The sequence below is a fragment of the Chroicocephalus ridibundus genome, chromosome 2 (assembly GCF_963924245.1).
Source record: "Chroicocephalus ridibundus chromosome 2, bChrRid1.1, whole genome shotgun sequence".
NCBI lineage: Eukaryota > Metazoa > Chordata > Aves > Charadriiformes > Laridae > Chroicocephalus > Chroicocephalus ridibundus.
In genome coordinates this window covers 42,010,875-42,036,121 of record NC_086285.1, presented here as the reverse complement: position 1 = coordinate 42,036,121, position 25,247 = coordinate 42,010,875, and the positions used below count along the sequence as shown (strand labels likewise).

General features: G+C 42.9%; 1 protein-coding gene across 1 annotated transcript in view; it reads right to left on the bottom strand.

Moving 5' to 3' along the window:
• LOC134511359 (ubiquitin-conjugating enzyme E2 E2) overlaps positions 1-9,145 on the bottom strand; it is a 225,410-nt gene extending 216,265 nt beyond the window's left edge. The window contains exons 1-2 of the mRNA XM_063325176.1: positions 8,857-9,145; positions 4,199-4,387 (exon numbers count right to left, since the gene is read on the bottom strand). Of these exons, the coding sequence (XP_063181246.1) occupies positions 4,199-4,374 (176 nt within the window). The 5' untranslated portion in view covers positions 4,375-4,387; positions 8,857-9,145. The remainder of the gene's footprint in view (positions 1-4,198; positions 4,388-8,856) is intronic.
• Between the last annotated feature and the right edge of the window lie 16,102 nt (positions 9,146-25,247).

Here is a 25,247-nt window from a genome sequence, read left to right as displayed (position 1 = left end):
ATTCTCACAGACACATATTTACTACTGTTCCAAGCCTAGGGGGACTGAGTGTTGTTTCCTTCATGAAACAGTTAAAAGTTCTCTAAAGCTAAGAGAGAACTGAACATGTCAGAGAATTTCCCAATATGATTAATAGGAAAAGAGGCAAAATAAAGGACTATATGACAATGAGGTATTTTTATCATGTCTACTTTTCTAAAATACATGCCTCTTTACCCATAAAAGCCTGGTGAACAAATAGACCATTCTGAAGAATATGCTATTTAGAAAATACTAAGAAATGCAACCACTGTTATGTATTTCAATCTTATATAAACTGTGACTGAGCAGGAAACTGATCTAAAGATGTTTAGATTCATGTTGGAGGAAAAGAAATATTCTCGCCTCCATGCTAGATGCACAATAAATGACAAGGATATTTCTTATAAGAAGCAGCACTCCATATTTTGCCGTCATATTCAACATGCTGAATATAATTCCCAGATTCCTTGAAAATAGTGCTGTGATAAACTTCTCTGAGAAAAAGAGAAGGGGGGAAAAAAGCTAATTTTTATTTTGTTGAATTTACAATAAATTTAATCCATTACCTATTTGCTACTCCTTAAGGTTGTAACTTCTTTCAATAAAGAAAGGCAAAGGTTACAACTAAAGTTTTAAAGTTCACAATTCATTGTAGGCACAGATAGTTATAAAAAAAAAATCCAAGACTGGACACAGACGTTGACAGATTTTCAACTATCAACTTCAGGAGCCAAGCAAAACAATACATTTATTTGTTGAGCTACTGTCAGCCAAGAATGGTTACACTTCTCTCAATTCAAAGGTCATGCTAAGATTTGCTACTTAAGAGGTAACAAGATGCCTGCTGTTTTCAAGGACAGCAATTCAATTCCGTGTCTGAACTGTAATTGTGATATGCAGTGAGTTTCTCAATCTTGACATGTTAGGTAAGAAAGGTTGCTATTTAAGGTGATGCCCTCCGGGTGAAAAAAAACTGAAGGACCAGTGCACTGTATGACATATGCTGTAAGCTATTACCCCTGTATAGCAGCTAGTCCTAAAAGTATTAACAGAGAAGGACAGCGTGTGATGGCATTCTGCCTTCTTCATGCAATGCTAACAGAAGAAACTCCCTATCTTAAAAATCTTACTCAAATATGAATTCAAGCGGTTTCATATAGCCTCCATAATCAGATCGTTTCAGAAAGCAGTAGTAATATATGCATACATAAGACATGGTAGCAGTTTACTTTTACACAAGCAGAAGTCAGCATACTGCTAAATCTTGTTTTATATAAAACCTAATGCTACTGAAAATTCTTTAAATCTAATTGACTACATAAACATACAAATAAAAACCAGAAGTATTCCAAATACAGATACACAAATCTTCATTCTAATCCAAGATATACCATAGGTATCATAATGTAATCCAAAAGTACTGTGACTACAATTCCATATGCATGAAAAAGCTTTCCAAGTGAGAAAACATGACTTCCAAACTCAGGTTAGAATCAAGTCTGCAGTCTGCGGCTTCAGCTTCAGTGCTACGTTAACTTGCTGGTGTTCTCGGCTTTAAACAGGAATTAAGGAATCGTGACCAAAGCCGCAACTATGGTGCACTCCGTTGTTTGGGGTTTTTACTGATTTTAGCAGAGTTAAATCCTTTAACTATAATGGAGTTGTTAGAGGGAATCGCATAGTGAAACACTTAAGTGAAGATTATTGTGACTTTAGAGTAATGCCACACAAACCCACAGAATTCAAAAGCTAGAAAATGAAAGAGTTGCTAAGCATATATTCAGTCTTTTTTCGCCAGGACAGCTAAATTACTTCAATTTATTTCAATTTTTAAAAGATCATTTTTTTAACATGGTCAAGAATAAATTTACCCCTGAAGGAGTATAGCCTTATTCCTGCACTATTTTTCACTTGTAAAGAACAAAAATAATAATATTACTATGACGATACTTTATGCAGACAGTTTCTGTAATACTTATCACGTATTGAGGACTCTGCCATTTTCCTGCCTTCATGTTACTGCTTTCCTTTTTTTCCCCCCTCTACTTTAATTTCTGATTTTCCTTTCTTGAGGCATTGCTGATTTTGATTAAATTTTTAAAATTTCTTAATTTTAATTAAAAAGCAAAGAAACAAAACCTGTAATATGAAAACCTGGCCAGATTAAGAATGTTTGTAGAAATGTAATCCCAGTGACAAAATACTGAATACAAAAAAAAAAAAGAATTAAAAAAAACATGATACTATTAAAATACTCTTACTATAAAAACTGTTGTTGTGATCCTTCCACAAAGTGCTATGACAATCAGCACTCCTAAAATACATCTTTTTTCCAAAAAAATTACTTATTGTGCACATATCTACAGAACTCTTATAAATCATCTCAGCTTTTAAAATGCATAATCAAAGGCTTTCCTTCAATATTAGTACACATGTGAAACTGGCTTTAGAGTCTAACTGGCAAACGTACTGATGTCAGCAACTGGCATAATTAGTTTCAGCAGAACCATAAGCAGACATGATTAAACTTTAAAAGGTTGAAGTAATTTTTATCACTGTGAAACGCATGTTGATAAAAGCTCTAAGCTTTGAAGATACAAAGCTAAGATTAATAGACCAATTTCTGACATATCGTTATTAATTTTTTAATTGGATAGCGTCCGCAGGCCCTTGTCAGAATTGTGGCATCATTACATTAGGCATAGTACAAAGTTCAGGACACACAGACTCTTTTCTAAAGATGTTAAAAACTAGGTTTTTATGACCTTAGAAGTCACAGCTAGTCCCATATTCCTAATATTTAAAAAAGAACAATAGCAGGAAGGAGACAAAAGAGAAGAAGGCCAGAAACCATAACGGCTGTGAGGATTAACTACATGAATAACATCATGGTCTGAAATGAAAGCTATTTATTTTTTTCCTTTTAGTCATAAAAGAAAACATGGACAGGCTTTGCTGACCATCCTGTAAATGATATGACTCGGTAATCTCCTAATAGCGTCATAGTAGGAATGGGTCTTCACAATTCACAACATTTCACCGGGGAAGAAACAAAAAGGAAGGCAGGCTAGCTGTAAGGAAGGTGTCTATGGCAGAAGAAAAACATGACAATACCTCACTGGAAAGACATAATAGACTTCAGTTCAGAAAAGTATGTAAATGGTAAGGGACAGATTAAGCCAAGAAAAAGACTTGGATCCTGAAGAGATGTACACACAGGTTTATATACTGGTATCTAGGGACTACTACTACATGCATATGTTATAAATTATGGCAATAGGGCCTTGATGCTTCTCCTTTACCACCGCACCATAGTGGCACAACTCTAATGTTTTTTCTTGTACTTTGCATGGCCTTGAATTAGCAAAGAAACAGGATTTGGTAATTCTGCATCAAGACAGCCTGCAGAATTGGTCTCTTGTCAGATTATTTTAGAAGTGTTTTTTAACTTCAATCACTATAATCCTATTTGAATTCTGTTGCCTAGACTAACACCCCTACGTGTACTAATGGAGCAACACTAAGCTGTAAATTCCTGTTGTCAGGTCCAAGCAAGACAATCGTTATGTGGAGATTGACATGATAGCATAGAATAATTTAAATAGCTATTCTACAAACCCACCTTTCCTCTCAAGCACAAAAAGAGAAGGAAAAGAAATGGGTATTAAACCAGACCACCGTTTAAAGTAATGAAACCAGCATGTATTTGTTGTTCACTCAAATATTTCTGACCTGACCATCTGGGAAAAGGAAACGCAGTACTTTACAGCAATAGGTATTACGGTAGTCCTAACATGCTGAGTTACTGAACTGTCTGAAATGTTTATGGTTAATTAACTGTAAGTTACACTGACAAGTTTCAACATCAGTCATATATACACATACAGAGATATATTTTATAAGGCTACAAAACTGTCTGAGTTTTACTAGCAATAAAAAAATGTCAGCTTTTATCATGCAAGCTACTATTAAAACCATGTGAAAGAACCAATCTGTCAAAGAAAGGAAAAAAGTATACAGGTCTCATTATTGTGACCAGTCTCAAAAGGCTATTACACTGACATAGTAGTGTTATAATAAAACAATAAGAAAATTAATACACTCAGTCAATACATACATCTGATGGCCAGCTGAAAAAAAGAGAAAGGAAAATAAACAGCCAGAAAGAACACCGTACCTTTTAGCACTAGTTGACAGCTTAGCAGCCGTTTTGCTTGATATTTTGCCCTCTTTTTTCTTGGGTTGAACTTGCTCCCTTTCTTGTTCCTGCTGAACACCTTCACGCTGATCTCCATCAGAGCTGCCTCCGCTAGTGCTCGGACTATCATCAACTCTCTGCCCCTCTGTAGACATGGCAGATGATGCACTGAATAAAAAACAAAACAACAAAAGTTAGCTTTTTCGGAAGAAACTGTCCAATCGTATTTCTTACATGCCTTAAGGAAATAACACACGAGATTCACGTCTTCATCTTAACACATAATGCCTGTGTTACAGTACTTCAGTAATCTTAGTACTGAGGAGTTTTGCCATAAGCATCTTAACAATAATACAGGAGTTGGTCATTTTAAACCCCACACCAAATAAATAATAAACCCTTATATATATGTAAAGCATGTTATTGTAGCTAAGCAGGAAACGTAATTCTGCAAGTATAATACCATTCCCTGTGAATGGTATTTTTTAACCACTTGGCAATATCATGAGTTCGCTATCTCATCACTATGCCACTGGTTCAAATCTAGCATAGTTCGTTAAAAACTGTTATCCCATACGAAATAAATCTGTGGGCTCATTCCAAGTCTATAATGTGGGTTTCCACATTACAAAATCCACATCTTGGCATGCTCGATGGAAACACTCACAGGACCAAAAGGCACTAAACACAGGACTGTTTGTATTTACTAAAACGGTACGATTCTTGAGCGGTAAGTTACCAAGAGGATATAAGGAAGTTTTTTCCCCAACAAATTCTCTTCAGGCAACATGAGGCAACAAAGCTGTCAGAGAACACAAGCCACAAGAAATCTCAGTATGTTTCAGAAGTCAAGTTAATGCTTTATTTGCCCACTTCTGATACTAGTTAGCTATTTTCATTTCTTCCTTCATTTTAAATAGTATAACAATATGCCGACAGATGAGGAATTACAAGCCCACTGCTACAGCTGTCATGACTTCTCAAACTGTTCTAATGAAGGGCAGATGTCCATGAAAAACTCTTACTGAATTAGCATATGTGGTGGCAATGACTGTTAGAAAATTTTACAAAAAAAACCCACAACAACAAAACCCAGAAGGTTTTTTTCCTTTAACTCCAAACCTGTAGTTTATATACATATTTTAGATATCCTCCTCTAGAGATTTTAATAAAAGAACGACCTTCAAAGCACACAGGCCCAAACGTTACTTGCTTACACCCACGCAATCCCCATATATCTGGGTGGTTTTCTGATCGAATCTGTCTGAATCAAGAATTTCTCTTTCATACACAAAGAGTTTTAAATTGCTCTGAACTTTGACTTGCTTTTCCCCTTACCTACGTACAGACACCATCACAATTAAGAACAAAACTATTCACCTTGACTATTATATGTCTTATTACTCTCACAGGGGGGAATACTGAGATTGCAGGCTCAGATTCAACCACGCTCATTCAGTGGATTAAACGAAGTTCATCTCCCTGCACGTATTTATGGAAAGAGACAGCAAAGGAAAAGTAAAATAACATCAATGCCAACAGGGTTATGTCAGTTATGTCAAAAAGGATGCTTTTTAAAAAGGCTGTGTTTTAATTACAGCTGCATGTAAGAAAATAAATTTAGTCCTCTTCTGCAAAAGCCTTACCAAGATCTAATTCTACCAAATAGTACATACCGTGGAATGGAAGAGCTAATCTTTTCAGGCATTATTGATACAATGCAGCTAACTTCAGGAGGAATTAGATCTTTTCTGTCTAATTTGTGAAGCTACACTGAAAGAGAAATCCGGAAGTATGGCATCGCTTCAAAATGTTTAAATGCCAAAAGAAATAAAGAAATAGCAAGTAATAGCAGGTGATGGATATGTGACTAGGTTTACCTTAATCGGCTTAAGCTACATTTCGGATTTTATTATGGAAAAGAATATATAAATTTATATAAAAACACAACACCTAGCCTGCTCATTGAAGTAATTGAAATAACGTGTAGTTTGCATCCCAAAATTAAAGTACAAAAATTGTTCATTCTTAGAGAACAATTTTTCCTACGGAACAGCTGCAACATTATATTTAACATAATCCATATATTTACACAGGTTAATGTTTAGATGTTTACATCTGGTTGTCAGATGTTAAGATAAAAGCAACAGAAGATTTAGAGGTATTGAAACACGGAAGTATTGTATTCTGACAAGTCAAAATATGTATTTAATAACTATAATGCTATTTTGATAATTTTTTGACTATTTTATAAGTCTTTTATAAAAGACATTTTCTTTGCTTCTACATATAGCTAGAATACAATCTAATCTTTTTTTATAACACTTTTGATGGCCTTTATTTAGATTTTAGTTCTGATCTTTGCTTAATACATCTAATTTTAAAGAGAAAAATTCTTTTCACAATGACCATAGGCTTTAATACTGCAAGCCAGAAAGTTAAAAGCATATTTAATAAAGCTATGCGCATAGGACATCTGCTGTGAATAATCTTGGCTATAAATATTACTATTATCCAAAAACAACAGTATTCACTTCATAAGTTCAGGTTACTATCCAGCAGACAAACACTGTAACAGTAGCCCAGAGCATATAATTACTGTAACATGTAACGCCAGCATTTACAACAGGAAAATGCTTAAATCTGTCATTTGATGTCTGGCTAGTTTCTTGGGTTTTTTTCCTCTCCGATTCTTTCTCTGCTCCCCTTTCTGACATGCAGGCAGTTTTTTTCCCTGCCCTCTCCTCAAGATACCTGCAATTTTAGGAATTTTGCATAGTTCAAGGGGTGCTCAATATTGCAGTAAAAGTGTGTTTTAAAGGGCCTGAAGTCAGACACTTCAAACGTGGCCAAACTTAAAAGACAAACAAACACACGAACAAATAAGAGAATGGAAGAAAAAAAAATAATGAATTGAGGAGATGACACTGTCAGGAAAACATTTCACTGCCACAAACACAGAGAAAGAAATACAAGATACTCCTTGAAACTGGACAGCCATGAGTGTGTTTGCAACTGTCACACGGAGTGAGAGGAAAGACACACGATGTCCAGGTCCCTGGCTGCCAGGCTATTCTACATTCAGACGAGGGCTGCTAACCTCCCTGCCGTTCTGCTGAGAAAAATGAGCAGAGGGGACAAGGGAGGGAGCAAAAGGAGACTTAAAAGTCTCTCCCTTAACGTGAGATGATTCAGCAGAGACACAGATTACAAGTGTAACTACAACTATCAATTCTAAGTGAAGAGTGTTCAAAAGATCTTGCTTCTGTCGTATATATCCACTGGCACCTTCCCCTCCCTCCTCAAAAGGAAAAAAACCCAAACCACGACAAAAAAAACCAAACACCACTACCCCCAAAAAAATAAAAAAATCCAGCAGTCAGGGACAGAGAGATCCTGGCAACGTGCAGACGGGTCCCAAGGGCGGCAGAGCTAGCGATGATGTCTTTCTAAAGCGGTCTTAATTTCCTATAAGCCAAGATAAATTGAATATTTCTGCAGGGTCCACGAAGAGCAGCAACAGCAGCAGCCGCCTTACTTCATCTTCATTAGAAACCGTAAAGGGCAAAAGGACCAAAACATCACCGGAGGAGATGCAGGAGGAGCCGGGAAGGGTCCGCCTCTGCGAGGGGCACCCGGAGGGAGGGGAGGGCACCCCCGGGCTCCCACGGCCCTGCCGCCGCGGGTGGGCACACAGGCGACCCGCCTGTCGTGAAGACCCGGCGTGCGGCATCGGGCCGTACCGGGGGGGACACATGGGCACCCACAAACACTACACGCACCCCCCTAACCGGGCCGGGGTGAGAAGTAGGAGCCAGCCGGGGGGAGGAGGAGGAGGAAGAGGAGACTGCGAGAGGAAGACGTCGGGGGCACATGAGGGAAGGGAGGGGGCTGGGCTGCGGGGCTCCCCGGGGCGCTCGGGGAGGTGGCGGGGGGGAAGGGGGAAAACCCCCCGAGGGGCTCCGGGACGGGACGCCCACCGCTCCGGCGGGTGGGGGGTATGGGGATGGTGCACCCCGGGGGGGCCGACAGGGGGTACCCCAGCGAGGGGGCGACCTAAGGGCGCAGTGAGTGCCGCGGGGACCGGGCGATCGTCCGGGGAGGGGTAGAGGCGGGGAGAAGCGGGGGTGGCCGCTGCTGCCGCCCGCAGCGGGGCAAGCAGGACAAATGGACACGGAAGAGTTGTCGAAGGGGTGTGGGGGTGCTGAGGAGCAATGGAGGCTGGAGCGATGAGCGGATGGATGGATGGAGCCGGGGGGGGTGGGGGGGGGGTGGGAGGGGGGTGATGAATCGGCGGCAGAGATGCCGAGGTGGCGGGGGGCGGCCGGGACTGTTGTTAAGAAAGGGCACGGCCGGGGATGACAAGGTAGGGGGGCGGGAAGGGGGAGGGGGTACCAGGCAGCGCCGGGGGGGTGCGGGGGGTGGAAGGGAGATGAAGGATAAAGATAGAGAGCGAGGGTTAAACGGGGGGGGGAGGGGGAGCGGAGGGACGACAGGGGGTGGCTACCGTGAGGGAGGGATGGCGAGGGACGGGGGGGGGCGGGGGAAAAGGGAGGCAGACAGGAGGGGGGGGCAGAGGTGCTCCTCGGGAGGGACGGGGCGGGCGGAGGGGGGGGACACGGGGACACCGCTGCTACCTGCAGGCGAGCGCAGGTCGGTCTGTCTCTCTCTCTCTCGCTGGTGCCGGGCACAGGCTGCGGGACGATCCGCCGCGGGTCGCCCCGACTCTGGCCAGGCGCGGGGCTGAGAAGGAGCTGCAGCCGCTCACTGAGTCATCAGCCCGCTCCGCTCCTCGCCCGCTCCTTCCTTCCCCTCCCGGCTCAGCAGCAGCGGCGGCCGCTGCTCCTCCCGCCGCCGCCACTCGCTGCCCCCACTGCCCGAAGAGAAGTGAAGCCGCCGCCGACGCGCGCGCACGCGCGCCCCCGCCTCCGCCGCGCGCGCGCCCCCGCCCGCCCGGCCAGCGCCGCGCGCGCGCGCGTCCCCGCCGCCAGCCAATTAGCCCGGGCGCTCGCTGGTCCTCCGAGGGAGGGGCACGGGGGGGGGGGGGGGGGTGAGTGGGCGGGGGCGCGCGCGCGCTTTCGGCGAGGGGGCGGGCGGAGGGGGGAGGAGACAGGGAGGGGGAAAGTGACAGGCGGGCGGGGATGGGGCGCGCGCCCGCGGGGGCCGTTGGAGGCCGCGCGCCGCCGGGCCGGGGGGGGGGGTGGGGTGGGGGGAAGAGAAGAGCCGCCGTCGGGAGCGCGCGTTAAAGGGAAGCCCCGGGGGGGGGCGCTGGGCAGGGTGAACGGGGCCGAGCAGGAAGGAGGCGTGAGGGGATGGTGGGGGTCAGGGTACCCGGCCCGCTCCCCTCCCGCGGACGGGTCACCGCGGGTTCCCCCCGCCCTCGCCGCGAAGGTCCCCGGGAGGGGGCGGCCGGGCAGGCCGAGACCGGGCAGGGGGGCGCGGGGGCCGGTATCAACTTTCTTGGCTCTTCTCGTCTTTTTCGGGTTCTTTGTTCCCCCCCGCCGGCCCGCACCTCCCCGCCGCCTTTGTCTCCGCGCAGCCACCGCGTCTCCCAGCCTGAGGGAGCAGCCGGGGGCAGGGCCGGTGCCCCCCCGGGGAGCGAAGGGTCCGGGCGGGGAGGTTGAGGGGGGGAAGGAGGAGATACCTGGTGAAGGGTCGGTGCGGGGGGCACACGGCGCTTCCCCCAGCACGGAAAGAGGGGCCGGGGCCGGCGCTTCGTGTTTGTCGGACTTGGGTGTTTGTCGTGGCAGTTTGGGCCGCAAGGGCCACCGCGTCGCGATAGCAGGGGGTGGCGGGACAAACAGCCCCCCCCTTCCCCCTCCCCGGCCGCTAACGAGATGGGATGGTGACGTGCAGCATCCCAGTTGGAGATGGGTGCTGTAGCGTGATGGCAGGCGGGTAAATGGGTCTGGCCTCCCACGCGAGTCGGCGTTCCCTCCGTGGCAAGCATCGCAATGAGGAACGGGAGAGGCCGAGGCAGAGCTACGCTGAAACGTTGCGTGTTTAGCACGGATGACATTAACCTGGAACAAACCAAACCTCTGACAGAGCTGGCTGTCAGGTAACCGGCTGCGCTGGCCTAACTGGGAGACTTGTGTCCCTGCGCTGATCCTGCTGCTTTCATCTTTACATAACGTGCAGTTTATGCTTAGCTACGTTACGTAAACTTTTACCACCTCAAACTTGCCTTCGTCTAACAGGGAAATAACACCAGCCAAGGGTAAAGGAGTAATGGGAAGTCAAAATATTTTCCCCCTTTTAACAACGAAAAGGAGTTTAAAAATTTTATTTTCACCATTCCACATGCACAAGGAAAAGTTTCTCCCTGCTTGAGCTGTGAAGTATTGTACTTTTTCTGACTCATGGTTACGGTGTAGGTGGAGTCCGTGCCACCAAACATACAGAAATTGAGAACTTGAAGCACTGCTGAGATATTTAAGGATTAGAAGAATTATTGGCAACTGCTCTCGTGTTATATCCAGACAACAGAAGTGATTTTTTTTCAGTTTCCCTGTACATACAATGAATCTTTTTCTTTGTTGAGTAATTGTTTTGAAATTACTTGGTTTATTGTCTCTTCCTATTTCTGTGTTAAATAATCCCAGTGACATTTTCACCTAAACTTAAAAATATTGCAGTCAGCTAGTTCTTCCTATTTCGTGTACAAGATATCGTCCTGCTTCTGGTGAACTCATGGAGAAAAGCTCCTAATGTCAGCTATGTGCTAGCATGCATTGACTTCTCACAAGGACTAATTACTTTGTAATTAACAGAATAGGATGCGTTAAAATCCTTTAAAGAATGCAGATCTTCTGCAAGTAATGCTTCTCTTGGTGCTGAAAGCCTGCTGGCTGCATTGCACACTCTTGACATCAGGGTCCCCTTTTCTGAAATCACTTAAGTCATGCCTTCTCCTTTCAGTCATCCCAAAACAAACCTCCTGAAAACCATCCAGGAAGTGATAAAATTCACTTCTAAATGAGTCTTCTACCGTATTTCCTTAATGTTGCTCTGATTGCTTAAAGGTGCCTTAACGGAGGCATAAATTTTCCTGTTCTAATACCCTGTCTATTGAAACTCCACAGCCCGTGTCAGAATTTCACTTCAGTGACAATCCGGTGTGCTTCATTATAGTCCTCCTTTTCTCCTAGGATCCACAGGAAGCACAGGGAGAGAAGCTCAGTGAATGGCCTAATTCAGACAGGGGTAGGATGGGGCCATACAGTGTCCCAGAATCTGGGTCATAAATTCCCGGTGCCAAAAAAATCAAGAGAGCGCTGAAGTGTTCCAGCACCAAGTGAAGGGTTTGAGTCATCAAGAGGCAGGCCGTGATTTTTCTTTTGGTGTGTAACCTCTGGCCCAAAGCCCTAAGTGGTAGGGCTTAAATTAAGGAAGACTAAACTAGGGAGAAGGTTTGTACTGCTTCATGAATAGAACATGCACACTGAGGTGTGCCCTGTGATTTTAAAAGTGGACGTTTTGAATGAGCCCTACCTACGCAGTGTAAAGAGAATAGGGCAGGGTAGTCAACTGCTCCCAGTTTTGTCCTTTTGACCTTTCAAAATAACATGTTTGGCCCTCGGATGTTAAAGGTTGCATAATATTGTATAATTCAAAATCCTTTGGAAGACTTTTGTAAGTTTGGATCATATAGGCTGAAATCCTGGCCCTTTTGAAGTGAGTAGCAATACTCCAGTGTTAGATTTCACCCATGCTGGAGTGCTAAGGCACACATTACACTTTTTTTTCCTTTTCTTCTTCCTGCTTAGTTTAATGTGGTTTCTAAAAGCTGACGCTATTTACAACAGCGGATGCCTCCAAAACAACCTGAGTTCTTTACTCTCACAGAAGCTCGCAGCTTCCTCAGAGAGACACACCAGAGTTCAGCTCACCTGTTACAGACAGTCACACTTTAAGACTGTTACAGTTAAGGACACTTCTGTTAAGGCCTCTTGATTTAGAGTGTCTAAGGACAGATATGCCAATCAAAATTCATGAAGTTGGAGAAACTTGAGCCAAGTTTCCATTTAAAAGTGTGTCATTTAAAGAAGTATTGGACCAATTTAGATGTTTAGACTTACTTAGCTGTACTGAGATGTCATTTCTGGCAAGTTTTATCCATTTCTGTTCATCTAAAAAAACGGGGAAATTAAGTTATTGTTACACATCAAAATAAGAACTAGGAAAATGCAACTTTGAGATTTCTTCTGCATTTCTATTTATGAATTATTGTTCATCCCCTTTTAAAAGGACATGTCATTTTAATATTGCTATTTAAGTTGTTAAATGACTGTTGTGTTCATAATTTATCCCTGATAAAAAGTGATTGGTTTTCTGAGGTAGAGAAAAGACGAGGAATTCTCAACTGTGATACAGCTGAAAACATAACAGTATGTGTCTTGTGATAGCGTATCTCACTTTCAAAACTTTAATATTTTATTTTAAAGAGTGAGATGGAAATATTCAGTTGTCACATACACACATACACACCATAGTGTGCCCTGTTGTACTGTCAGTCCCATTCAACCAAATCCTAATGAACCAGATCATTTAATCCATCATCTGAACTATTATTAGCCAAGGATTGGAGGAATGGGGACAAAGTTGCCTTTATTCATTCTTTACCTGATTCCACTTTTCAGCTCTGTGGGAGTTATCCCAGCCTGTGTCACTCCCCCCATTTCTTCCCTGCTGCTGGGTGTATTTGATGAGTCTCGGGCCCTGTGTGGGGCTGTTTGGAGAGCAGATAGCAGGCAGCTCTCAGCAGCAGGCCCTCTCTTTCCCAGTCTTGTCCTCCGCCCTGAGCTGAGGCACAGGCACAGAATGGCATGAGTCCCTGTGGTAGCTTTATGCTGTTATGGGATTCCCCTCCCGTAGCTGGCTTTCCTTATTCTGCTGTGATGGCACAAAGCCATAAGGATAATCCAGAGGATCTGGCCTGTTTTCTATTCTTTTTCCCTCTCCGATAATTCTCTTGCTCCCATTTGTAGATGGTTTATTCTCACACTGCATCTAGTTTTTTTTTTTTCCTACAATCTTGCTTTGCTTTTGTTGCCGCTTGGATTAATCCCACACTGTATGTTGGCAAATGTAAACTGAAATTCACAGGTACCCTGATCTCTGAAGCACCAGCTGTGTCTGAAAAGACAGCATTTGAGTGATTCAGAGATCAGGATTCTTCACGTTCATTTTGTTTTCCTGCTATCAGCATGTAGAACAAAGTGGAGTAGCAAGTTTTCAGTTAATTGTGTATGTCCTTATCCCTTAAAAAATGACATCCTATATCAAGGAAAACATGATTGAATCCTGAATACCAGCTAAGCCTATTATCCTGAACACAGGTAAGTGTCTTGACAGAAATCTGTTTAAAGTATTTTCATGGCATTTTGAAAAAAATCATTGTGTGGGCACAGAGACAAGTTATTACTAGCCTGACTTCTTTATTTGCTCTACAAGAGTGTAAACCCCCAGATCATTAGAATTTATTCACCCTAATCTTTTCAAGCCATTAAATATGAAGAGAGTTATAAGTTGTGAGGCAAACAACTTTTAAGATCGCTCACTCTAACCTAAAAAAACCTAAGAATTTGCAGATCCTCCTCCTCCCCTTTGCTCAGAAGCAGAACAGCTCCCACTATCATTCAGCTGGAACCAGAAGAAACAACTGGAACAATAACCATGTGGCATCAGAGATCCCGATGGCTCTCAGCCGCTTTTGCTGTCCAGGATTGTAAAGAATAAAGATAAAACATATTAGGGATGGGTGGGAGCGAGGTAATAACTTGCTTCCGTGTCCTTAATGAAAGCCTGGCTTTTTCTTTAAGATAGGGAATAAATCGCTGCTTAGTGTCCGGAATAGAGGTTTGTTGCTATCTGCTGGTTTAGAGCCCAACTTAAGATAATTGCACAGGATAATTCTCTGATAGTTTCTAGACAGAAATCGTTAACGACTGAATCCTAGACTAAGCCACTGCTTTAAAAATCTCATCTTGTATGTACTGGTGGGAAAAATCTTTATTTCCAAAGCTATTGTAATGCAGTGACCTGTAACTGGAAGAATTCCCTTCCCTGCATTGCCTGTCTTAATTCATCACCATACGTGGGAGAGAATGTTGAAAAGTGAAGATAGGTTAGAAAAGAAAATTGGGGTTTTTTAGGTGTTATTTCCACACGCTCTTCAGCACCTCCGCATTCCTATTATTTTCTGTTGGTTTCATAACATCTTAATTCACAGGATCAGAGCTTGCTTTTTCTGATTAAAGATGGGTAAAATTCTGAGGATCTCTTGTGGTTGTGTAGGGAAAGTTACATCTTTACACAGAAAGAGAAGCCGTGGGCACTCATGTTCCCTTTTAATAATGTTAAGGTTCCAGAAAAATGTGGGCTAATGTCCTCTATGGTTAATGCATGATTAATGCATGCTTAAGGAGTAGGCTGGTGCACCCACCGCAGCAAACCAAACCCCATACAGCAGGCTCGTTCAGTCCTTTCAATATGAATGACCAAATATATTTCAGGAACCCAAGGGACCACAGTCAGTCTGAAGCAGATTGTCTGCCTTGTGCAAAGTGGAAATTACCCACATGCTCTCTGCAGGGGATTCCCCCAGTGAAATGGAAGTCCCCTGCAGGAATAAGTCAGACTAGTCATGTTTTGCACTTCTTTCCTGAAGATCCTGGCCAAAGAGCCTGATTTGAGCTGTACTTGGAAGGGATAAAGGGGAATGTCTGCAGGTTGATAAACCTAAATTATCCCTTCTGCTTTTATGGAATCTTATACCCAACTAGTGCCAATACAGCAGCTGCCAGTGGCTAAGTCCAAGGACAAACGGAGGCAGAAAAAACCCCAAATGTCTTTTGTCTCGTCCTTGGTGGTAACTGTTGTAGGAAATAAATGACATCTTTTGCCTATAGGTCGAGGCAGAGCCTGACAAACTCCTGTCTGCTCTTCTCTAAGCTCCTTCTGCAGAACCTCAGGGTGCAGGAAACAGCACAGCTAGCGCTCATCTTCTTTACCTACCCAAAATGAAGCAGGCAAGCAGTGGAAGCAGCAACTTCAGGGAAGGGACAGGCACTCTTAATCACACTGGAACCATTCCTGAGGCTGCAAAGTCATCGGGAGGCAGTGGGAAGGACACAGGTGAGGCACGCACTTCATTTAAAAAAGCTGCAAGGCACAACACAGGAACACGTCTACTTCCTAAGCAAGCAGACTTTTTTCCTGAGTATCCTTGCCAGAGTTCAGAGCCCTGAGCAGCACAAGTGGGCTCTTGGACATCTTAATCTTGCCATAATGAGTGTTTTAAGGAACTGTTCTTAACCTTGTAACTAAGTTCAAAGCCTACCTAGCTGTATTTATTACTGTGTTTTAATCCAGGTAGACCCTTATTTTGATCAGCTTTGCATCTTGCATAGCCATTTCTGCCTCTGCAAAGTAGATGTTTTTTGCCTTTTACAGTTAATTTGGAAAAGTGGAAATTAGAGAATCCAGCGCACAGTTTCTCTTTGAAATGTTTGTCTCAATTTCCTGTGTTTGGCAGAGTTCTTCATACTGCAGCCCATGGCATAGCTGAGGACTAAGCCCACAAAGACAATTTGGTATCTCTCTTGTAATTTCTAGCTATTAATGCTATATTGGCTAGTGAAGTTCACAATTCTCAGGGAAGGCCATACATTTCACGTTGAAGTGTCTTAGCAGAGGTAGATATTTAGACAGTGGACATCCACAAATATTTGGCTGAGTAGTGAGCCAGTTAATCTAGTTATTAGGAAGTGGCAAGGAGAGAGAGAATGTTGGCACAGTGTCTTCCACAAATATAAGTACCTATCTCTGGTTGGGGCTTCTAGCTACGGGGTTCCTAGGTCCATCTCCTGGATCTAGCAGAAGACCCTTGCCTGTTCAATCTTCTGGTGATGGAGGCATCACTGAGAATGTGGGAAATGGAAATCTAATTCTGTCTGCTGAGTGAAAGGACAAAACCAGACAGTTGCTAACTCCCAGAAGCGTGTCCTAACCACTACAGCATTTTGGAGCTTGGCTTATTTGTTCTCCCTCATTGCATCTCCTCTCTCTAAAAAATACCTACATCTACACTGGATTGGAACTGCAAACGTGAGAGGCCTAACAAACAGGCTAAAAGTCATTCTCTATCTTTTGATCTCTCGCTGTTTTAATATTTAATGATCCCATTCAAAATGGAACAGCATTAGCAAGAGAGATTAAGAAGTCCCCTGTCTCCTTCCCGTGCCATTGCCTGTTTTCCAGGCAGCAACCCAAGATAACATGTCGCTTCAGGAAAACAGGTGGTTTGTGCCCATGTCTCTGACATCCTTGGTGAAAGGTCTAATTGCTTGACATTTCCATGAAGTGCTTCTGCTTTGGTGAAGGTGGGAGTGCTTGCTCTGCCAGGCCAACAACATCCACAGGCGCGAGAGCAGGATCCTTAGCTTGTGAATCATCATTGTCAGGATCACAAATAGGTGTTAAATTGCTCGATGCCATCAAGATCAAAGACACGACTTAAAAACAGAAAACACCACAATTCACCATTACCTGGAAAAACACATTAAAGTAACAAAACACATGTTACAGATTCAAGCAGGCTGTGCGACTGTGTGCTGATGCAGTACTGAGATTTTCAAGCGTCCCTCTCAGAGCGGGACTGAGACCTGACATGGCAGTTGAATGATCAGCCTCAGAGAAGAGATCTTTGCTCAGAAGCTCTTGCAGTACCTTGTGCTGCCCTGCCCTGGGGTTCAGGCCCTCCCTGGGGATGGGGACAGGACAATGCTGTGGGCCTGTGGGTTGGCATGTCATGGCATGGCTGCAGGGAGCTGGACACAGGCCCTGCTGTGGCCTGGCTGGGGCAGGGGCTGACATGGAGCCCGGGGCCCTGGGCAGGGTAGGGGAATCCCCAGGGGATCCCCAGACCGGACAGGGAGAGCCGGGCTGGGGAGCGCCCTCAGGGCCCTGACACTATATCACTAGAAACCACTTTCAACAGCCATATATTTTTGCTAAAGAGCGTTTTATTTTGGCTGTGAACACAAGGAGTATAATTCTGAATATCACCGTTTCTAAATTCCTTAACTCTATTTTTCATATAGTTATGTATAGAGAAATCCTATTTCTCAGGTAAGAAGATCTATTACCTTGGGAAAAAAAAGCTGTTTGGGAAAAGCAGAAATCAGTCACTCCCAGGAATGCCCACTAATTCAGCTAGATGATTATTATATTCCACAATCAGCCAGCCAGGCTTTATTATTCCTTTGAGACAATGGAAGATATAATTTGGTTTTGGAAGAGTTTCAACGATAGCTTTTTCGCTCCTGTGCTCCGGCAGCTTGGATTGCACTGTGTTGCCGGACTGGAGCTCCTGGTTGCGGGGGACGCCAGCTAAATGTTTCGCTGTGCTGCATCTCCCGTGGGGTGAGATGCCACGGAGGCTGCGGGCGACACAGCTGCCTCGGCATCTGCTTGCAGAGCCCACAGATCTGAAACAATGGACCAGAAATTAGCTGGCAATTGAAATATAATGGTCTGGCCATTACTGGTAATTAAAAATCCATTGGTGAGAGCCCAGAAGGTAAAGGAGACATGTGAAAGATACACGGGTTTCCTCTCACCTGGGTAGGCTAGGATAGGCCTAGAAGTGGTTGTTCATCTTTTTTCATGTGGAACCTACCTCAAACTCCTTTGAAATCGATGGAAACATTCCCATTGACATTAATGGACTTTGGATCAAATCCTAATTGCCACTATAAAACCTTTTTATTGATGCCATACATTATTTGCCATGTATGTATTTTAATAAAGCGGTCCTGAATGTACCATAGGGAGCGTGCTCCTTAAAATGGATATCTTTTTTGGAACTCTAACAAGGGTAACCCCTCTGACAGGAGAATTTAGTTTTACTTTATTTCTGAGGGAAGGCTTAAAGCACTGTTTAATTTCATAGGGAAAATAGAGAACTGTGCATAAGTCTGTGGGTTTCTTTAGGGAGAACCTGACATAAGTATTTTCTTTATTCTGATTCATAACAGTTCTTTCCCTTAACTACGGCTTTGGTCTGAAACTGAAAATGCAAACCAAAAGTGACTAAGAAGCATCAAAGCTTGGGTGATCTGGTTTCATGTGCTTTACATAGTTTGGTCACCAAACCAGATCTATAGACGAGTTTGCTCAAAACAGTATCTAGATTAATTCAAAAGTTCATGAATGTTTTAGTAAGGCTTTTTCTAAAAATGGACTAAGTTTTAAACTTACACTGAAACTCTAAATTAGCCTAGTTTCATGTGATTTCAGATTTTGATAGGAGTGTCTCGGAGGAAGGGTGGTCTTTTCTGGTAAAAATTAGGATCTAAGGTGAGAAAAGCTAAGATGACTTGTGTAGCTACACAAACTGAGTAACTTTTCCTCAGTTTCCCTTTCACAAAATATATATAATAGTCACATGGATGTCAAAAAGCTTGGACCCCCTGATATTTGTATAGATTTATGAGTCCTTCAGGTGGAGATGCAAAATATTAATATAACTCTTGAAAGCATCAGTGAATACTGCAAGAGCTTTCATTTTCCACAGCTTAGCTGTAAAGGTGAATTGTGATACCATTTTTCATGCCAGGAATAGAAGGAAACATACATCCGAGATCTCAGATTGCAGCTGTATTCTTGGTAGCAAAAATAATGTACAGTTTTAAAAATGGTATGAGAAGACAGGGATCCCAAGTAAGCTACAAATGATTATTATCACAGTTTCAGCCTAAGCTGTAACTTTCTGTTTCGCTGGGTTTTTTTGTGGTCTTCTCCACAGGGAACTCCCCATAAACATATTGGCACACAGCTAATGGCAGTTTAAAATGCAGTGGCCGAAGCAATTAATGCCCCCAACCCTGCTGTCTTCCAGAGGCATCTGCCCTGTGGCAGGGGTGGCTGAATGGCTCGTGAATCAACTCCTGAACCTTACAGTTTAGCATAAACCAAAATCAATGTTGGTTTACCTTAATAGGCCACGCTGTAAGCTGTGGTGGTTTAGAGCTGATTCGCAAGCTGTTCAGCTCCCCCTTGTTAGGAGGTGGCAACCTCTGGGAGAAGTCTGGTAACCTCTGTAAGGATTCCTAAGAGAAGAGCAGCCAACACTTCAGTCCCTTCAGTTTAGTTTCCCACTATTTACCACAAGCTCTAGATCTTTAGCTATCATAGCCCTTTAGGTGGGATCAAGATTAGGACCTGTGTTCCCCGCTGGTCATAGCAAAGATTTATGGCTGCATGCCCCGATGTGTGATCCCAGGGGGTCTCAGTTTAGATCAGCATGTGGCTTTGAATCTCAGGGGCAAAGGTGGAATTAATCACCAACCAACCAACTTTACTATTTCCTGATGGAAAAAATGATTATAGAAAAGATGTTTTTCAAAACAATAATCAGTCTGCAAACACGTTTCGCTTGTGAGATACTGCCCTTCTGCATGAGTGCCTGTCAGATCCCATGTACACATCTGTCACCTTTGTCCTTCATGAATACCTCGGTGTTTCAGATGAAGCTTATTTCTGTTTTCTTTTGATTGCCACTCTTTTGTATCAATACAATGGTTCTTGAAATTCTCTGCGTCCAAACCTCACTTTTGCTACAGTTCATGTTCTAAAGCCGCATGCTATTGTAGAGCCTCCCGGTACCAAGAGCACCCTGGGAGGGCACATGCCTTTGCAAAACCTTCCTCTTCCTTTGCTCACAGTCTCTTTTAGATTTTCCAGGTACACAAAGCACCAGGTAGCCTGTCGCCTGCTTCAGAGGACTCTCCACATAGTTACCCCAGTAGCAAAGCCAGAGCCCTGTTTCACTCCCCTGTGCTTCCTTGCGACGCTTCGCACTTCATTGCTTGAAGACAGGGATTGCTTTCGTAGCTGGCCACCTGCAGGCAATGTGACTGTTATGGCAGCTTGGTGTAATGCCTGCTTTCCACATGGTGTTGCTTTAAAAGGTTGTGAGCCAAGGCAAAATGTGTCTTTGCACGAATAAGCTATTTTATCCCTTCTATCCCTTCAGTGAACAGATGATAATGTATTATAAATTTGACTTGTCTGTCAGCTTATGGCCTTATTCATTTATTTATTTAGTAGCAAACAGATTTTGGCATCTGGAAGTTCTCTTTCATTAACTACCTTGAGAAAACTGATGGAGCTGAGTATTTTAAGCTTTAAAACCCCACAAAACTAAAGCAAAAAAAAAAAAAAAAGGCCCCTACAGCAAGTGGAGAAGAGTTGTACTAGGGAGAAAAAAGCTATGGTGAGTAATTAGGGCATCTCATAGTCTAATTCTGTTTGAGCAAGCCTCCCATTGTCTTGTCACACATTTCTGTTCCCTTTTTCTTTGCTTTCATTTCACCCTTTTTGTCACTTTTACCTTCTACTTTTTCCCTGTTTTTCTTTGAATACGACTTATGTACCTGAACCGCCTTTTATTTTTCTCCCTCCCGTCTTCCTTTTCCAGCCACTCTATTTTCCCCCATCGTCTCTTTGCACACATTCTTTTTCTTGACTTTGTCCCTGGATGATCTTCCCTCCCCCAATCCAATCTGTTGTGCATTTTTTCCTTCCAGATGTGTAAGTGCCTTAGTCCCTCACTTCACAAACTGTAACTCACAGACCGCTGGTTGATGACGAATTGGGAGGCTGTTAATCAGACAGAACTGTTGTTTTCCAGATATTGAGCATCAAAACTACTTTCAAAGACAAAGCACATCCAATACCTATCTAGTTTATTTCCTGCATAACTAGATGTTGTTATAACATCATGAGGGTACAGGGCTATGGAGTTGCGAGTAAGAGCAGATATTTATTCTCCCTGCATGAACTCTGCTAAGATGCCATCCACACTGAAAGCCACAGTTCCTAAAAATCCAAAGCAGTAGTTGAAATTGCAGCCCTCTCTATATTGGGGCATATAAGAATCTTGTGATATAAACCCCCCCTCCCCTCCAAAATATGGCATTTATGACTAGGCGGTCTTCCTTTTTAGTGTGAAGACCTCATGGTGGCCTCGGTTCATAGTTTTAACATATCTGGAAATCTATAGGTGGGATTCTAATGTACAGTAGTAGCAGTCTCATTAATGACTGATTTCAGAAGTGGAAAACATTACTAGATTAGCAGCAACTCCCAAAGGTATTAGAAGTAGTCTAAGGGGGAGAGTTTGATTAAAATAGGAGTAGTACTGTCAGAAGAGGATCTTTTGTAACTAATTATGGGGTTATATGGTTAATGGGCCTGACATAAAATATACATTAAATCGGAGCTGTGTGGATCTGAAGGGCCAAAGCAAAGGTAACTGCCTTACCTTCTCATTACTTTATTGGGCATTGCCCAAGACAAGAAGAGTCTCAGCTCTTAGGAGACTCTCTACTGCCTTCAATGTCCTGGTCAGCAAACTGAACAGGTCAGCAGTATTAGAGCAGTGAAAATAATGAGGACACTTGGCTCTCTGGGTCTTTTTCTCTGCTGCTCTTTGAGCAATACCTGTGTGTTCTGCCATGACCCAGGCTGTAATTTTACAGTTTAGCACAAATGCTTTGGTCCAAGACACTGTTTAAGTGCTGAACTGGGACGCTTTGATAAATCAGTCTTACTAAGGAGGAAGACATTGTGAAATACTGAGAAAGAGTTTCTTTTAACTTAGAGCCATAATAAAGTGATTTCTTAAAGTCAGTTTACAGGCAGAACAAAACCAATCTGTTTGATTAAACACAAAACCCCAAACATATTTCCAGAATCAGTGTTTTGGAATATTCTTTAATTAAATTTCAGCAAGACTCACAGAGCAAGCATAGGTCAAGAGGAGAATTGTTTGAACAGGCTAGCCCTAAGTATCTTATTGCTAATTGATTTATCACATCTCCTTCAGCACACTTTCACGGGGGGTTTCTTTCTGTTCTGTAAAAGAAATATATTTAGGCTTAGAAATGGAATATACAAACAAAGGGCATGTAACTCATTTCAAGCTATAATAGACCAATTTTGGAAATGTGATATTATGGCAAGCCTTAACCATGCTTGATTCAGCTGGGTAGTATGCCATTCCTCGGGGAATACTTCAAAGAATGACGCAGAGCAGCAGCAACTGGGAGGATACAGACAATTCACGCAGACTGCATGCTTTCACACCCTTGTCTCAGATCAGCAATCCCAGATGGTGAGCACCCAGAAGAGTCTCAATCTTTTTATAGTCAATACTCTGCAGTCACAAAGTGATTTAACACATAAACTCAGTAAACTCAGATGGGATTGACATTACCTTCAGTAGGCTGAGCACTCCTCTACATCCACTTACTGAAGGAAATTAGCATGATCACTCAGGGACAGTTCATACCCCTGTAATTAACAGTAGTACAAAGTGGGGACAAGGACACATCTTAAACGCTTTTGCTGGGGGCATCTGGGCCTGGGAAAGTAATACACATCTCAGCATCAGCAAGGCTAGCAGAATATAGCAATTGATTACACCAGTGGAAATCCAGATTAATTTAGCTGACTCCTTGAGATACCCGTCATCATAATTAACACCAGGATGGTACTCTCAGTAAAGAAAATAGCAGAGTGATTTTGGCGTATCCTCTGCCAGGGTGAAGCACTCAGCTTCACTTCCAGTGGGCATCAGTTACCAATATTTATTCCTTCATGTAGGTTAAGTCTTAGCTTTTTTGCCCTTTTCTTATCTCAAGTCTCTTGAGAACATATTAAGACATCAGAAATGGCTGCAAACTAGTGTCTGGTCTGACTATTTTGTGAGGTCAGTTACGGAAGCAGTAAGAGTGGAAAGGGTATGAAAAAGTAGAGAGTAATATTTATTTTCTATCCCTTTTATACAAAGAAACAATTCAACAACCTTTTACTCTTAACTGCTACCCAGTTTGATGTGGCCATGGTGTATTTGGTTGTCTATATTACTGTGCAACATGATTCCAAACTATTTTCTATTCTAGTAGAAAATGGGTTTCTCCATATCTTATGGTGGGTAATGTTTGCCTGGCATGGGTGATCCCACTGGTGTAGAGACTCGTACCTCCAAGCTAAACCGCTCCCTGGCAGAAGTCGCCGTTCACAGCACCATGATAATATGAATCTGTTCCTCCCAGCTGCAGAACCAGTGTGGCTCCCTCTACCTCAAACATCTTTACACCACTCTCCACTGTGTCTTTACTTCCACTGAGAGGTCTCTGAAGCACAATAATTCCTGGTAATGGAATGCACATGTTAAACAGACTATTAATTAAACCAGATCTCATTATCAAAGAAGACTATTACTAAAGTACCGGGTTTTTCACATGAAAACAATGGAATTCCTCCACTACTCTCTGGTACTTCTAGAATGCCTCTCCATCCCATGTCCTGTCATTTAAAAATAATTCTACAGTAAAAATACATTTTCTTTAATAACTTGTAACCTTTTTATAAACCAATTCCATTTAAAATTCTATTTTAATCACTTTTTCACAGCAAAGAGAAGATATTAAACCATGTAATTCGTATTCATGACAGCAGCCATCATTGCATCCAGACAATGCTGGGAAAATTTTGCGAGACAGAGATAGGCAAATCAATTATAATGAAACTTTTGTTTACTGAATGCTTCTTGTTGGATTTTAAAGTCTGGACATATATCACACATGTATAAGCTATTTTGGAATTATAAAAAATTCTTTGTGAGACTCATCAAAAAATAAATTAGTCTGAAATTTGCACTTTTGGGATTAGATGAAGCTGTCTGCTCTATCCCCTTTGTGAAGTGTGAAAGGGGAGATTTTGGCTAGAAACGCACGGTGTTTACAGAAAGCCAATATGAAAGAGTTGTGGACAGATCCACTTTGAAGTTTTAACAACTGTCATAACTGTTCTGTTATTCTGATTCTACAATCCTTTGGAGCCGAAAAATTACAAGCATTAGAAAAAGCAGCAAGGAAAACAGAAGTCATTTCCAACTTTCCACAAGGCGGTTATTATTGTGGCTGCTAGATACTGCATTATTTAGACCTCCATCCCCTCTTGGGTGCTCACATTGGATTTGTTTTATTCTACCCATGCAAATAATGTTGGGATCATCAGAGCTCATACTTGTATACTATAGAAATTAATTGCACTGTTTAAAACAAAGATCACTAATCAGCCAGGGCAGGTATAGTTATAGCAGGGAATCCTGAACTGCTTATTTAAGTGGACCCATTTTTTTCTCGAGTGCATTCACTTGCATGTTCTGGGAGGAAAGAGAGTTAAAGGCATAGATGTAAAAGATACTGGGCCAAATCAGATATCTTTACTAACTCAATAGTTGGACAAACACGCTTTGCCAGTAGTAAAGATTTGAAGATCTGGCCCATAACAATCCTTACAATAGTAGACAGTATTTTGTTCTTGGCGGAGCACCAAATCTAATTTACTCTGAATTTGCAGGAGGAAAAAAAAAATAAAAAAAGCACTCTGCCTCCCATTTGTTGCAGCAGGGTCTCGAGCAGTGAACTGCCGATCTGAGCGGCAGCAAAAGAACCAAAAGAGGAAGGCTGGGCTCTGCCCATGCTGGTGCCGGTGACGTCAGGAAATCAGTCTCCTGAGGACAAACAGCCAGCACAGCAACCAGCCTTTGTCTTACTGTTTTTGTTTTTTTTCCCCTCCTCTGGCACATTAGCTTTAGCAGACAGATTTAAATGTTAACAAAACACTAGTGTTTACACGTGTTTTCCACTTCATCTTCAGAACTAAACAACAATAACCGGGAGCCCCTTGCTGCCTTGGCTTGTGTGCTGAGGACGGCAGAGCCAGATCACAAGTCACTTTTATATAAAAGAGTGCCATGTGGCAGGAGAGAGGGGTATGATGTGACACTGTGTGACAACAATGGCTCCTTGTACCTGGGGCTTACGAGCAGAGAAGGGCTCCGTGAAGCCAAAGTCAGTATAGTGCCCCTGAAAAGCTGCCCAGGTCTCCATGGGGAGGCACAGGAAGGTACTGCTCCTCCAAGCAGTAATAATTTGCATGTAGCAGC